Raw genomic sequence first — 15,195 nt, forward strand, 5'->3', positions numbered from 1 at the left:
GGTAAGTCACTGCTTGGTAGGCCGTCATCTATATTAATGCAGCATGTTGATGGATTAGCATTCATGTATTTAGGATTCTCTTACGGGAGTCAGAAGAGGACTTTGCATGGTTTCGTCTGTTTATGACTCTAAAAGAGGAATAATTGAACAGCTTATGACAGGCTTCCTCAAACTCGGCCCTCCAGAGGTTTTGAGACTACAGTCTCAGGACCACTCGTCCTGTTAGCTAGGGATCATGGGAGTTGTAGGCCAAAAACATCTGGAGGGCCGAGTCTGAGGAAGCCTGGCTTATGAAGTAACAGGTGGGTTGTTAGTGTATTAACTATATTTTTGCTCTATTTTCTATTAATTTCAGTACCGATGGAGCACTGGGAGTAAGCATCAGCGCACCTGGAGGCGCTATTGCCTCTGTCCCTAACTGGACATTACGAGGGACACAGCTCATGAATGGCACATCAATGTCTTCACCGAACGCATGTGGTGGCATTGCCTTGGTACTATCAGGTAATGTGGAACACCACTGCTTAAAGCAAGGTTCATTTTGGTTAAAGCAAAAGAGGGTTTCATAATGTGCAAGAAATTCATTTGATAATGAAGATTTACTTGTGAGGAGCATTTCTCTTATTGCTGTCAATGAATTACCCACCCCTTTTCTCTGTTACAGGACTTAAAGCTAATGATGTGCGCTACACTGTTCATTCAGTCAGGAGAGCGCTGGAAAATACTGCGGTGAAGGTGGAAAACATACAAGTGTTTGCCCAAGGACATGGTGTTATTCAGGTAATTACAAGCTGGAGTGCAAATAAACATAGTCATCAATACTGTCTCATCAGTCTTTTAGGTCAGCTGAAGAACAAATCTATTTGTTGATCAACAAATGTATCCCTGGTGTTCCACTCCAGTATTTGAGGTTTAGCATAAAAAACTTTTCCTGTACCAGACAACTCCTAGTTTTTATTGAACTACTTCCTATATTTTTTCCTTGTTTTCAGTTGGCTCTCATTCAAACCTAATGGCTTACCAGACAATACTGAAGCTGCAAACTAAGTGCTAAAACAATTGCTTGAAAACAATTATTGAGGCAAAAGGCGATGCCTGATATACATTTTTTATTTATTGAATTTATACCCCCAGGTCTCAGAGCGGTTCACGGAATAAAATGAAGATATAAAACCACAAAATACATAATAAAATAAAAACGACAACCCAGTACCCCCCCCCCAAAAAAAAACATATTTTAAAACGGCATAGGATGTAAATTGGATTAACCAAAGGCCTGGTAAAAAAGGAACATTTTTGCCTGGCGCCTAAAGGTGTATAATGAAGGTGCCATGTGAACTTACCTGGGGAAAGCATTCCACAGACAGGGAGCCACTGCAGAGAAGGCCCATTCTCATGTTGCCACCCTCTGAACCTCTCGAGGAGGAGGCACACAAAGGAGGGCCTCAGAAAATGATCTCGGGGGCCGGGTAGGTTCATATGGGGAGAGACAGTTCTTGAGGTATTGTTTAAGTGGATAGCTTACCGTGTTATATGGCTCCTTTTATTTCCTCATAACCTGTTTTATTTGTTGCTCTTTTCATTGTTGTTTTGCTACCAGTTATTTGATTGCAATCCTATGCACATTTAGTGGGAGTGAATCCCATTGAACACAGGCTTAGCAAAGACCCCCTGTTGTGGAAGTTTGTCTGTCTGCTGTGTTTCTCACACAGTTTGGCCTATGGTGTTACAGCTTATCCTTATATCCTGCTTTTGAACGAGCATGCTGCTGAATACCCACAAAAACACTATTTAAAATATGATAATTTGAAACCCAACCAGATTTGAAAGAGATAGGGGAAAGTGATCACACGATAAAGTATAAACATCTTTTGCAGTGCCAGCTTAGCTGAGAAGGTCCTCCTAAAAGGGAATATCTTCATCCCTTTTCTGATAGGGTGTCCAGGTGTTCTCGCTGCTGGGTCTCTCTTGGGCAAGGGCCTCTCCCAGGGAAGTTGACTTACTGAAAACATTTCCCCTTGCCTTTGAACTGTTGGGTGCTTTTTCTTGTTTAGAAAGGCTGTGGCACCTTTTGAAGACATTTCATGCTTTCCTTCCAAGCTGGAAAGCACCTTGCCCCATGGAAACGCTACGAAGGGCGCTGAATTACCACTTTTAAGCCAACATGGGCATGAAAGTCATAAATAAAAAAAAATATGATTTTCTTGGGCTTCCACATTTTCAGTAAATTCCCTTTTGATTTCTCTCCCTCCCTCCCAATAGGTTGATAAAGCCTATGACTACCTCATCCAGAACTCAACATTTGCTGACAACATAGGCTTCACCATTACTGTTGGCAACAACCGTGGAATCTACCTCAGAGATCCTGCCCAGGTAGCTGTGCCTTCTGACCATGGTGTCGGCATAGAGCCCTTCTTCCCTGAAAACACAGGTAGGAAATTTGCAGCGATATTAAATATTTTCACGGCTGGACAAAGGGGAAAGTACGGGCTTATGTTTAAGTTTGCCGTAAAATCACAAGAAAACTTTTAAATTTAGAAATCCCTTGTGTTTATAATTTCTTCCTAATTAAAACAGCTTCAGATGGATGGAGTAAAATCCTTAACTTTGCACATTCTTCTTCCAGACAACGCTGACAGGATATCTCTCCAGCTTCATTTAGCTTTAACTTCAAACGCATCCTGGGTTCAGTGCCCTACTCATCTGGAGCTCATGAACCAATGTAGACATATTAACATTCGTGTGGATCCTCGTGGCCTGCGAGAAGGAGTTCACTATACAGAGGTATTGTCTCTTTTTTGGCTAATTATTTTTTATTAGTTTTCAAAAAAAATTAATGAATTTACATCCAACGAATACAATTTAATACTAATGTAAAGTTAACTTCCTGCTCTGTTGGTTGGTGGGTTTGGGGGTTTTTTTTGCCGTGTTTCCCTTCTCCCCTCTTCTTGCAGCAATTTAAGTAAATTACTTTACTTAAAATTGTTTAACATTTTATCTTTCATTATTTTCATTTATCCTTTTCCATGGGCCGTTCATATTTCAGTTAGTGCTCGTAACTATAACATGTTTCTTATAAGTCCCATATAATTACTCTTCAGTGGCCTTTTTAGTCTTGGGATGTAAACTTTCCACCAGTTTGGGTTGGGCTCTTGACAGTCATTTGATGGAGCAGGCGTCCTCCACAAACCACCCCCTGTTGCACTGGCAAGAGGACAGTATCAAAGTTCAGCTTGAATTGCTCCAAGGGGCTGTTTGCAAAGGTAGGGTTTCAGAGAGGTGATTCCTTCAGTCCTCTGCAGATAAGATTTGGGGCAGAGGGGGAAAATTTAGGAACAGTGTTCAAGAAGCATTGTGAATAAGTTTGAACTAACAAGCCTTAGGCCGGGGTGATGTCACGGGACTGCCAGGGTATGCCTTTGAGGAGCGGGAACAGTCAGAGGGAGACAGAGGAGGGAGTGATGGGTGGAGAAGAGGGAGAGAGCCAGGAGGCGGAAAGGCTCTCCGATGCTGAAGCAGAGCCCCAGCACCGCACAGGAAGTTCAGGAACAGACAGTTAGCCTGTGCCATCTGCACAGGAGAGGAGAGGGTTAAAATGGAGGGAGGAGAGACGTCCCATGAAACTTCCCTGCCTTTTCTGTTGGAGGAGAAGCCGGAGAAGGCCACTCCCCGAATCTGAACCGGACGATTCGGACGCATGATTGTAATATGCTGCTTGTACATATGTAAAATAAAGAACTGTAAGTATCTCTGAGTGAGCAGAGGTGCTTATTGTGAAGAGCATACACAAGCCATCACAGGTAGGCAACCTAAGGCCCATGGGCTGGATGCGGCCCAATCGCCTTCTCAATCTGACCCGCGGACGGTCCGGGAATCAGCATGTTTTTACATGAGTAGAATGTGTGCTTTTATTTAAAATGCATCTCTGGGTTATTTGTGGGGCATAGGAATTCCTTCCTTTCCCCCCCAAAAATATAGTCCGGCCCACCACATGGTCTGAGGAACAGTGGACGAGCCCACAGCTGGAAAAGGTTGCTGACCCCTGCCCTAGGCTGTCAAAAATTATGTGAATTTGTTCACAAGGTGAAAGGGAAACAGATTGGCGTGTGTTCATTACTGGACTATATTTAATGTGTTAGGGCAAAGGTGGCGAACACAATGTCTTCTAGAAGTTTGTGCAGCTCCCATTGACTCTTCTAGCTGAGGCTGAATGGAGTTGTAGTCCTACAGAATGTGGAGGGCACACTGTTGGCTATGCCTGCGGTACAGTTACAGAGTTCCAGGAAGTATAATTGTAAAAAATTAATACATGGCAGCTTATTGGTATCTTCAAAGGACTGAGACTTGTTTTTAAATGCAATACCTAATTTTATTGCATTTTCAACTTTTTTAGGTGTGTGGTTATGAAATATCTATGCCTAATGCAGGCCCCCTCTTTAGAATTCCAGTGACTGTTGTTATACCAGCAAGGTAAGTGCTTTTTTTTTTTTTTTACACCTTGCAATTCTTTATTGAAAACAAATTGCAACTAATCTTTGTGGGAAGATCTGGCTTCTATCTCTACCTTTGTATCTTTCACCACTACCAGTAGGCAGAATGCAAACCTTCCCTTGTATAATGCTATACAGTGGTGCCTCGCAAGACGAAATTAATTCGTTCCGCAAGTCTCTTCGTCTTGCGAGTTTTTCGTCTTGCGATGCACGGTTTTCCATAGGAATGCATTGAAAATCAATTAATGCGTTCCTATGGAAACCGCCTTCCCCCGACCTCTTCTGGCGGGCGGCATTTTAAAATCGCCCGGGACAGCGGAGGACTTCTCCGCTGTCGGGGCGATTTAAAAGCCCCTGGGAAGGCAGGCAGGGGGGACAAAGGCTTTCTCGCCCCGCCGCTCGGCTTCGGGACATCGTTCCGATGCTGGGCGGCGGGGGGAGGCTTTCCCGCCCCGCCGCCGGGCTTCGGGACATCGTTCCGATGCCGGGCGGCGGGGGGAGGCTTTCCCGCCCAGCCGCCCGGCTTCGGGACATCGTTCCGATGCCGGGCGGCGGGGGGAGGCGTTCCTGCCCCACCGCCCGGCATCGGGACGATGCCCCGAAGCCGGGCGGCTGGGGGAGGCGTTCCTGCCCCGCCGCCCGGCATCGGGACGATGCCCCGAAGCCGGGCGGCTGGGGGAGGCGTTCCTGCCCCGCCGCCTGGCATCGGGACGATGCCCCGAAGCCGGGCGGCTGGGGGAGGCGTTCCTGCCCCGCCGCCCGGCATCGGGACGATGCCCCGAAGCCGGGCGGCTGGGGGAGGCGTTCCTGCCCCGAAGCCGGGCGGCGGGGGGAGGCTTCAAAAGCCGTCCGGGGGCTTTTAAATCGCCCTGGACAGTCCCGGGGCGATTTAAAAGCCCCCGGTTAGGCAGGCAGCCTTCAAAAGCCTGCCTTCAAAAGCCGTCCGGGATAGCCGGAAGCGCTTCCCTGCTATCCCGGACCGCTTTTAAAATGCTGGCGGTGGGGAGCAAAGCCTTTCGCCCCCGCCGGCCTTCCTGGACCTCTTCTGAAGTCCGGAGGGGGGGAAAAGGCTTTGCTCCCCACCGCCAGCATTTAAAAAAAGGTCCCCGAGATTTCCCTATGGGCTTTCGTCTTGCGATGCAAGCCCATAGGGAAAATCGTCTAGCGAAGCGTCGCAAAAACCGAAAAACCCTTTCGTCTTGCGGGTTTTTCGTCTTGCGAGGCATTCGTCTTGCGGGGCACCACTGTATTTAAAACGGCAAGAGTGAGCACTAGCATAGATCACAGGCTAGAAAGTGGGACAACAAATTTCCAGGCTCTGACGTGGACTCATTGTTAGAATTTTGAGAAGTCACTTACCGCCCCATCTATGCAATGGGAATAATTTACAACACAGTAAGGAACTCTCTATAAATTGGTAGTAGTGACAGTACATAAGAACTCTGCTAAATCAAACTCTCTAGCCCAGTATCCAATTTTCAAAGTAGCCTTCCCTTAGTGTATGTCTGCAGTATCTGATATTCAATAGTAGCAGCAGCAGTGATGTCTCCTGTTTGTGTTATACACATCTAACACTCAGGAAATATTTATTCTATGTAAACCATGACTTGATGTAAGTATAATGATTCGCCACTTTAAAGGAGCCTGAATTAGTTATCATTGAGGGTCTGGTTTCCTGTCAGTGTGGATCTTGATTATTAGTCAAGGATCTATATGTAAGCATTAGCAGGTATCTTAAACCAGTTGCTCTGATCAGAGCCCCATTTTTCTTAAAGAGAGAGAAATGCTTTTCCTCCATTTGTGAGCTGCGTGTATTGTTGACTCTAGACATCTTTAAAATACCTTGCATATTCTGACCTGTAACCCTCCCCATAAGGATTTTTGCACTTTCTAAACTTTTCCTCTCTTCACAGAACAGATGAAGCTTCACACTATGATCTCAAGTTCACTGACGTGCACTTTAAACCTGGTCAAATCCAAAGACACTTTGTTGAAGTACCTTCTGGAGCAACGTGGGCTGGTAAGGCAAATTAGGTAGCAAATTGTCCCCCTGAATTCTTAGGGAGCTTAACCTGAATGTATGCTGCTGAAAAGTTATTGTACGGTTTAAGAACTGAGTGACACTTTCTGTATTTGCATGTCACTTTAAGAGTCCAGATTTTAAGCTGTCGCTGCTTAATTCTGCGCCTGTACGGAAATTTGTGTTATATAGTACTTTAAAAGATAATCAGTGTATCCTTTATCAAGGAATTAAGCACACACTCGGCCTGCTAGCTTCAGAGGAGTGAGTCATAGGCCCATAGAGCACTAGGACTAAAGATGTGCCTTTTCTCTTACCTAGAAGTAACAGTATGTTCCTCATCACCGGATGTGACTGCCAAGTTTGTTCTCCATGCGGTTCAACTAGTAAAGCAAAAGGCGTACCGAAGCCATGAGTTCTACAAGTTCTCTTCAATACCAGAAAAGGGATCAGTTACTGAAGCTTTTCCTGTCCTAGTAAGTGGCCTCGGAACAGAGTTAAGTGCTGCTGTATAGAGTGCAGTAATAGGCAATGATGACTTGCTGAATATTGTCCTGGGTTTTTTTTATTATTATTATTAAAAAAAATTCTAGCTACTCCTGTGGGACTCCTGCTGCAATGTCAAAAGGGGTTTGTGACCTCCTGACCCCTCCATTCTGTCATTAGAAAACGAGAATAGAACTTAATGTATAGTGAATGGTTAAATAACAGATATAAAATAACTGTAAACTGCAATTTTGGCCATGCCCATTTTCATATGCGGCCCCCAAATGGTTGAAGATAGGTCAGTGCTGCTCTCGGCCCAGAAAATGTTCGCCTTTCGGCCCTAGATTAACATCATGGGTTTATTTTATGAATAAAGTGGCTAGCCATTTATAGTTTTCCTAATAGAATATGTGTGGGCTAAATCTGAAGCCGTCTGCCTATGGCTGCCTGTTGCATGACTAAAGCATGCGCATAGTAATTAGAGTTGGATGAGAATGGATCCTTTAAGGTAGTTTTGCAGCCAAGGTATTGCGGTTGTTGTTTTTTTAAAGTATTCTGAGCTGCACTGGAATTCTAGTGGGAGGGGGCTTCATAAAGAATAAAAGTCAGATATACATCTAAATCTTCTTCTTTTTCCCCCCACGAAGGGTGGAAGAACAATTGAATTTTGCATTGCCCGTTGGTGGGCAAGCCTCAATGATGTCAGCATTGATTACACCCTTTCCTTCCATGGCATAGTTTGCACTGCTTCTCAATTAAACGTTGTGAGTATCATTCCGTGTTGTCTTTATTTTGCTTTATGGTTCATTTAAAGGGTGGAAGAAAATGCTTGGAGAGCTATGACTTCTTGGTATGAAATTCTGTAGTCGAGGTTTTTTTAAAAAAAATAAATCATGGAGTGTTATTTTAAAATATGTATAGGTTGCCTTTCTGACTCATCCAAGCCTGGTTGACTCATTGTGGTTGACTTAATTATTTATATGCTCATTCTTTTTATCTGAAATGTGTTCGGCATTTTATTGTATCATAAATTATTTGAAAGGTTCATATTCCAAGGCTTTTCCGCCTCTCCTGCTTCATTTGGGGGTTTGGGGTTTTTTTGGGTGCTGCTCCCTTTTCTCCCCTTCCTTGCTCTCCTAATACCCCAACTTTCCTGCTGTCTCACTGGCATCTGGCTTCCTGACTTCAGAATAACTGAATGTATTTTTAATAAATGTGGTATGCTTTCATGCCCGTCTGCTTGTAGAATTTTCACGCTTGCTAACCTTTTATAGGGTTGTAGGTCAGTGGTGGAGCAACTGCTTTGTTCAGTCCCAGGCAATCTTGATGCAGGGCTAGGAATGTCTCCAGTCTGAAATGCTGGAGGGTCACTGTAGAATATACTGAGTTAGAGAGATCAATGGTCTGAGTTAGCTTCCTACGTTCCAGTTCGTCAAATGCTTCTTCATGTAGACGTTCGCATGCACACCACCTAATTCATAATAACATCCAGCAGAAAATAAGTCCTAACAAGCACCCCTTATTTTGTCAGCATGCTTCGGAAGGCATTGTGCGCTTTGACGTTCAGACAACATTGAGATATGAAGACATTGCACCTTCCATAAATCTGAAAAGCTGGGTTCAGACACTAAGGTACAGTAGTTTAAATCAAATGAAATGAAAGGCCAAACAAGGTTCAAACTAAGCAACTCTTCCAGAGGCTGAATAGGATAGTACAGTCTTACTTTGGATCCCAAATGCCTTGGTACTCAGATGTTTTGGCTCCCAAATGCCGCAGACCTGGAAGTGAGTATTCCGGTTTGCGAACTATTTTTGGAACCTGAACATCTGATGGGGCTTCTGGGACTTCCAATTGGCTGCAGGAGCTTCCTGCAGCCAATCAGAAGTTGCACTTTGGTTTCCGAGTGTGTTGAAGTCGAACACACTTCCGGAACGGATTCCGTTTGACTTCCAAGGTATGACTGTGCAGGGGTTTTACAGGAGGGTATGATGTTGATTCCTATCTGCATTTTGTTTCTGTCTTAAAAGTGGCAATGGTAAAAGCTTCCTGCAGGCATTGGAAATGATTCTGCCTCATGATACACAGCAGCAAAGTAGTTAAATTGGAAGTTCATGTGCCTAAAACAGTGGGATTTTTCCCACTAGTGATATAATGGAAAACCTAAAGCTAGAATCACGAATATTTAGCATGACTTGGGCTAATGAGAGTCGCAGTCCTGAGAGCCACTAGCAGAACAGACTATACTAAGCTCCATTGCTCTGCCCTCTTTAAAGGGCGAGGTTGGATATCACCCAGGTTTTTATATGATGGTATTTTTAGGTTGTTGGAACTTTAATTTTTTTGTTTAAATTTTGTACACCGCTTTGCGTTAGAATTTTTTCAGAAAAGTGGCATATGAAATTTGTGAAATGTCTTTTTAAAAATGCATCCTGAACCTAGCTCCTAATGCTTATCATTGTATTGCTGAATTACAGGCCGCTGAGTGCTAAAATAAAGCCATTAGGATCACGGGATGTTTTGCCAAATAATCGGCAATTGTATGAGATGGTTTTGACGTACAACTTTCATCAAGTAAGTTTGCATTGTTAAACCAGAGTTTCCAAAGAAATAGTGTTCTCATATGTAGGTAAGGCTCCAGTGCATTTAACTGTACGTTAAATATAAGCTATGTCCTAAGCTGTGTGTATAAAGAGGTGGTTTTTATTACTGAATATCCTTAACATTCTCTGACTTTTTTCAGCCTAAGAGTGGAGAAGTTACTCCGAGTTGTCCTTTGCTCTGTGAACTCTTATATGAGTCAGAATATGACAGCCAGTTGTGGATCATCTTTGACCAGAATAAAAAACAGATGGGGTCAGGAGATGCTTATCCTCACCAGGTATGTTTTGTTTTGTTATTATGTATTTTGTGTCTTTATCTTTGCTTGTATGTTTTTGCTGTGGATCGCTCTGATTGAGGGTGGTATATAAATTAAATTCAATACATATTATTGTTTAGTTGTATTTATCAAAGAAGGGAAACTGATCAAAGGGACAAATGACAGATTGAACTGAAGCTCTACTGTTTTGGTTTTTTAATGCAGGGTTTATTGTTCACTTTGCGAAGTATTGATTGTTCTTTCTGCTAAATAAAAGCTTTATTTCTCTCTTCCTTAGTATTCCATGAAATTGGAGAAAGGCGATTACACCGTTCGGCTACAGATCCGCCACGAGCAGAACAGCGAACTGGATCGTCTCAAAGACCTTCCGTTTATTATCTCTCATAGACTGTCTAGTGCCCTGAATTTAGATATTTACGAAAGCCATGCCCAGGCTCTCTTGGGGAAGAAGAAGGCAAACAGTATGTCTTTGCCACCAAAACATAGCCAGCCCTTCTTCGTTTCCACTTTGCCAGATGACAAGTAAGTAGCTTGCATCCTCTTACTGTGTTCAACACTTTATAAAGGTTGAGAACTGTTCAGAGTCTTCAGACTCGGGTAACGAAAGCAGGTGGTTGGTGTTCCCTATGTATTGACCTCCAGTGGTCCAGGAAGCTCTGTCTCACCCTGTCCCTAGGAAGCAATTCCTTCAGTGAAAGGCTTGACCAGAGACTGGGCTAGGGGAATACCCTCAGCTCCTCTTTCTCCAATCTCCACTGAGAATAGATTCGGATGTTTAGATCTCTTTTGCTACCCTCCCAACCTAGCACAGCAAAGCAAAGAGAGCACATTAGGCTTGGCTTCACAGCTTTTGACTCAGTGTGTGTCTTGCCCCAGTCCTTCACAGCTTGGGGGTACGCTTTGCCATATTTCCCAGTCCCCTATTACACTAAATCTCTTCTGTGACCATTTTATGCATTGGGCGTTTTATACTATGTACCGTTGTTCATTGTGTGCTATATTTCCCTTTTTGTTAGAGTACCTAAAGGGGCAAGTCCAGGCTGTTACCTTGCAGGATCATTAACTCTTTCAAAGACTGATCTTGGAAAGAAAGCGGTGAGTTGTTTTTGTTTTTTTTATAAAAACACCCAAGTTGATAAACTTGCATTTTTCAAAAAGAAATCTGCCATTTACTGCCATTTTAAATGGCTGATAATTTTCCACGCACCTCCAATGCCAAATTCTTCTGTTTAAAAATCAAACAGTTTTTAATATTTTCAGCTTCATTTTGAGTGTGTACGTTTGCAATAACTTCCAGTACTTCATATTATCCAACACTTTATATTACGATAGACACTATCAAGACATACTTAACATGGTGCTTCTTATCCAGCTATTTTCCCCTTTGATAATGTACTTTTTTGCACCATAGAGCACAAAGTCCTATCTCACTTCCTCTAGCCGTTAGAGGTTGTTAGTTTCCAATGCGCCTTCGTTTGATGCTCTATTGGTGTGAAGTTTCACCTGCCTATTATAATACAAAGCTGTAAAAAGTGATCTGGCATCCTTTGTATTTATGCAGAGAACTAGGGAAATAATATTCTCCCTCAAACAGATTTTCATTAAGGATACAAATCAGTAAGCATTGCCACTGAGCGAATATGTGTTCATTTCAGCGATTGCAGTAACAATAGTGTTTGCTGGATTGTGCCCGAGTCTGGTTGCAAAAGTTAAGTCATTTTCTTATTTGCTCACTTCACATTTTTAAGGATTACTTTTTAAAAAATCTACTCTGTGTTGAGCAGGCTAGAGGTCACTTTCCAATAGACATAAATTCCTTCATTCTAAAAGGTTAGGTAAGTGAGCTAAATGTAATAGGATTGTGAGAAGGTGCGACAAAATTTAAGACATTTCCAGAGGTCAGCATCAATATAATTGTGATCCAGGAACTCTCTCAGCAGCCTTTTACTTCATTTTAAAAATTAAATCGCCTTCCAAATAAGCTTTTTTGGTCAGAGCTGGCCAATTATGGAAAAGGATCATTTGTCAGTTTCATATTGGACTTGTAGTTTTGTTATGCATCACTATGCCATGTTGGAGTGGGATTGGGGAGGGAGAATTAGAGAGCCACTTGCCAATTGTACCTTCTGGCCACAACGTGGCAGAGAGGAGTGGAACCATTAGCAGCAGTGGCCAAAAATAGTGGTGGTATTTTCCCTACACTTAGGGGGTTTTTTTGAGCTGGTTCTACCCATATAGAATCTCTTTCTGCCATCCTGGCTCGCTTTTCTGCCTGCTTGCATCAGTACAGGTGGAGGATTATATTGGCAATTAATAGTGCTTACAGAAGAACAGTACCTCCAGCTGTTTTTGGACTACAACTCCCATCATCCTTAGCTAGCAGGACCAGTGGTCAGGGATTATGGGGAACACTGCAGTAGAGTATTAACAGTCGATTCTACCCCAGCTCATTTTCTTCTGGACTGTAAATATTTTATCTACCAATGCTAAAGGATTACCGTTGTAGCACGTTTTGGTGAAGTACAGCCAGGAGAAAAATGGATCAGAACTTGACATATTTTTGAAGATGCTTTCAAGACCAGTGGTCACAAGCCGCTCGCCAAAGTGAAGTCACTGAGAAGACAAGTTGGTCTCAAGGGAGAACCTTAGGCTAGATCATATAGCTATTTAAAGAAATTTAACACAGTGGCCATAGGCTTGCTTAAACCAGCCTAACTGCTTTACCCTATATCTTCCTGACCTCATTTTGTGTGTGTTTTGATGCTAAAGAAATAATTTCGTTAACGGCGGCTGTGTTGTGTGCGGGAAAAGCTGTTGACCAAGGAAGGCAGGGTATAATGTATGAGCATGTCAGGGTGTGCTTAATGATTTCAAGAGAACCAAAGTCTCAAGCTGGCTTGAACATTTGGTCAGAATTTCTCCACACAGTCCTGTTGGGGGGGTGTTAAAAACAATAGCATCCATCATGTTGTGTTCCTGCTACAACCAGCGGCATATTCAGTAGGAGACAGAAATTGAGGTGTTCAGTTACTTAGGTGTTTTTTTTAACTTGGGACGGGGAGCTTTCGTTAACTTGTTGCTAAATAATTGAGATTGCCACATTCACTTTATGATGGCCATGTCAAAAGCTCAATTTGATTAGCTCTCTTAACATTTGCTTGCTTTTTTAAAAACAACAACAACCTAAAGTGCAGCAGGATACATTAGTTTTATTCTAATATGCTCAGATATTATCTTATAAGCAATATTTAAAGGGAACAAGACACTGACTTTTAGGTCCCTGAGTAGAGAACAAAAACGTGATGGGAGGAGGTGGCTCCATTCCACAGAGTTTTGTGCATGTGTTCTTACAGTGTGTTATTCTAACTCCCAGGGGCAGTCTGCAGCAAAGCGACAAGGAAAGTTTAAAAAGGTACTGATTGTCAGTTTTTGAAAGATGTGCTTAAGTCTTTTTGCATATGACTTAAAGTATTATACTGAGTTGACTTCTCTGTATTCGCAGTTGCCTTTAATACAAAATGAACCATGCTGCTTGAGCATCACCCCCTTTTTTTGAATAGTGACGCATTATAATATAGCAGTGATAATGGGCGTACACATAAAAATTGGACTTTGCCCTGCAGAATCCATTTGTTTCAAAGGGAATTTTCTCCTACCTAGCTACTTACTCCAACCCCGCGAGACTATCCACCAGCCACAAAGCAAAGACAAGATGAACTATACATACAATGTTCATACAGCGTTGTCATTTGAAAGCCACCATTTGCAGATCAGGACTATAAGGCCCGCCATGGGTTCCAGTTGGGCCTGCAAGGGCATTTTCCCCAAACCACACCAAGCTGCCCACATATGACATCAGGCCCAGGACAGGTGGAGTTGCAGCTGCCAGTGCCTTAAAGTGCTTTCCCAATTGTGCATTGGCGCGGGAGGCTTGTGGTTGAGGGAGTATAGTCAGTTGCTGCAGAAAGTTAAGCCCAAAGTTGGTGCGTGTTAATTGACTTCAGTGTTCTGTGGAGCTCTCCACTCTTTATGTTCTATGGAATCAGCTGCGCTGAGTTTCTCTTATTGGAGGAGACTCTGCAGTCAGCCAGTCCTTGAAGGGAGTTGCAAAATGCTGATGGTCAACTCTTTGCAAGCTCCGCATGATGTCCCCATGATTGCAAGCACTTTAAAGCACCCATCACCTGATTAGCCCACCTGTCTAATTTGGCCTGCAAAGGGTATGAGAAATTCAGATTTGGCTCACCATTCATATATTATTTGCCACCCCAATCTGGCCCAGTATTGCCAGCTTTTAGAGACGACCTGCTTAGTGGGTCTTGGAAGGAGGTCTTTCCCATCACCTGCTACATGGGGTTGTCAGAGATTGAAGGTGCGACCTTCTCTGCACAGAGAATTTACTCTGATCATGGAGCTGTGATGGCCCAGTGCATTTTTCTTAACACAGCTCTCCCCTTTACATTATCAATTATCATTGTCTGGGTTAAATGATTACAACGACCAGTGCAAATATTATGGTAGAGCCATCGTTATCTAGGCAGAGGGAATGTTACTTCTGGTCCCCCTTGCTGAACAGACGCTTCTTGTTCTGCTAGCAACATTTTGTGGAATAGAATTTAAATCTGATTGCATCTGATCTAGTTTATTATAACAGTGTGAGATTGTAAAAGAAGAGGGGCCCTGCACATTTGTTGTCTCAGAATCTCTGTATATGCTTGGCAAATGAAACTGAGCGAACCCTGTGCTTCCTATGCAGAGGTTTGAGGTTGCTGTGGAGTCTGAGAAATGTTTCCAGAAGGTGCCTTCAGTCTTCTCTGGGAACGAACAATATTAGTAGCCTGCTCTGTCTTGTGTTCTTGTAGTGAGGGGGGATGTAGCAAACTATGCAAGAGCAGTCTACCAGCAGATGGAGACAGCAGGTGAAGATTGCAGGCTCATTACCAATGTTGTTTTAAGCATTTCTTCTCACTTGTTGTGTATTAGCACTGTCCCGCTTGATTTGTGCTACTTTCTAATGCCAGGAGATTATTGCTATTTTTCAAGCTCTGTGCGGTCAGTTCATTTATTGTTCAGGAGACCTCGGTGAATTTTTTGCATTGATCCCATAAACCAGGGGCAGGAAACCTCTCTCTTCAGTGAGGACACACTTACCAGAAAATGCTAACATCTTTCAACTCTACATACTAATTTAATTTGATCATACTGTGGTTTCTGAATTTGTATTGTGATGGTGCTGCTGGTGCTGCTGATTTTATAGCCTTTAGAAGACATTGTTCTGCGTCTGTAGCTTGATAGCATAATTCCTAAAAGGGATTGCCAT

The 15,195-nt window shown here is 43.1% G+C and overlaps 1 protein-coding gene across 3 annotated transcripts in view; it reads left to right on the forward strand.

Moving 5' to 3' along the window:
* Positions 1-15,195, forward strand: part of TPP2 (tripeptidyl peptidase 2) — a 41,619-nt gene that overhangs the window by 16,770 nt on the left and 9,654 nt on the right. For 2 of the 3 annotated variants that reach the window (XM_081908146.1, XM_081908144.1), the window contains exons 11-24: positions 356-504; positions 665-780; positions 2,263-2,431; positions 2,627-2,784; positions 4,394-4,470; positions 6,404-6,510; positions 6,832-6,986; positions 7,644-7,760; positions 8,528-8,628; positions 9,472-9,568; positions 9,738-9,875; positions 10,153-10,397; positions 10,892-10,970; positions 13,249-13,287. In XM_081908146.1, the coding sequence (XP_081764272.1) occupies positions 356-504; positions 665-780; positions 2,263-2,431; positions 2,627-2,784; positions 4,394-4,470; positions 6,404-6,510; positions 6,832-6,986; positions 7,644-7,760; positions 8,528-8,628; positions 9,472-9,568; positions 9,738-9,875; positions 10,153-10,397; positions 10,892-10,970; positions 13,249-13,287 (1,747 nt within the window). The remainder of the gene's footprint in view (positions 1-355; positions 505-664; positions 781-2,262; positions 2,432-2,626; positions 2,785-4,393; positions 4,471-6,403; positions 6,511-6,831; positions 6,987-7,643; positions 7,761-8,527; positions 8,629-9,471; positions 9,569-9,737; positions 9,876-10,152; positions 10,398-10,891; positions 10,971-13,248; positions 13,288-15,195) is intronic. The other variant, XM_081908145.1, reaches the window with a different exon arrangement.

Source organism: Podarcis melisellensis, assembly GCF_964234715.1.
Source record: "Podarcis melisellensis genome assembly, chromosome: 4".
NCBI classification, from domain to species: Eukaryota; Metazoa; Chordata; class Lepidosauria; order Squamata; family Lacertidae; genus Podarcis; species Podarcis melisellensis.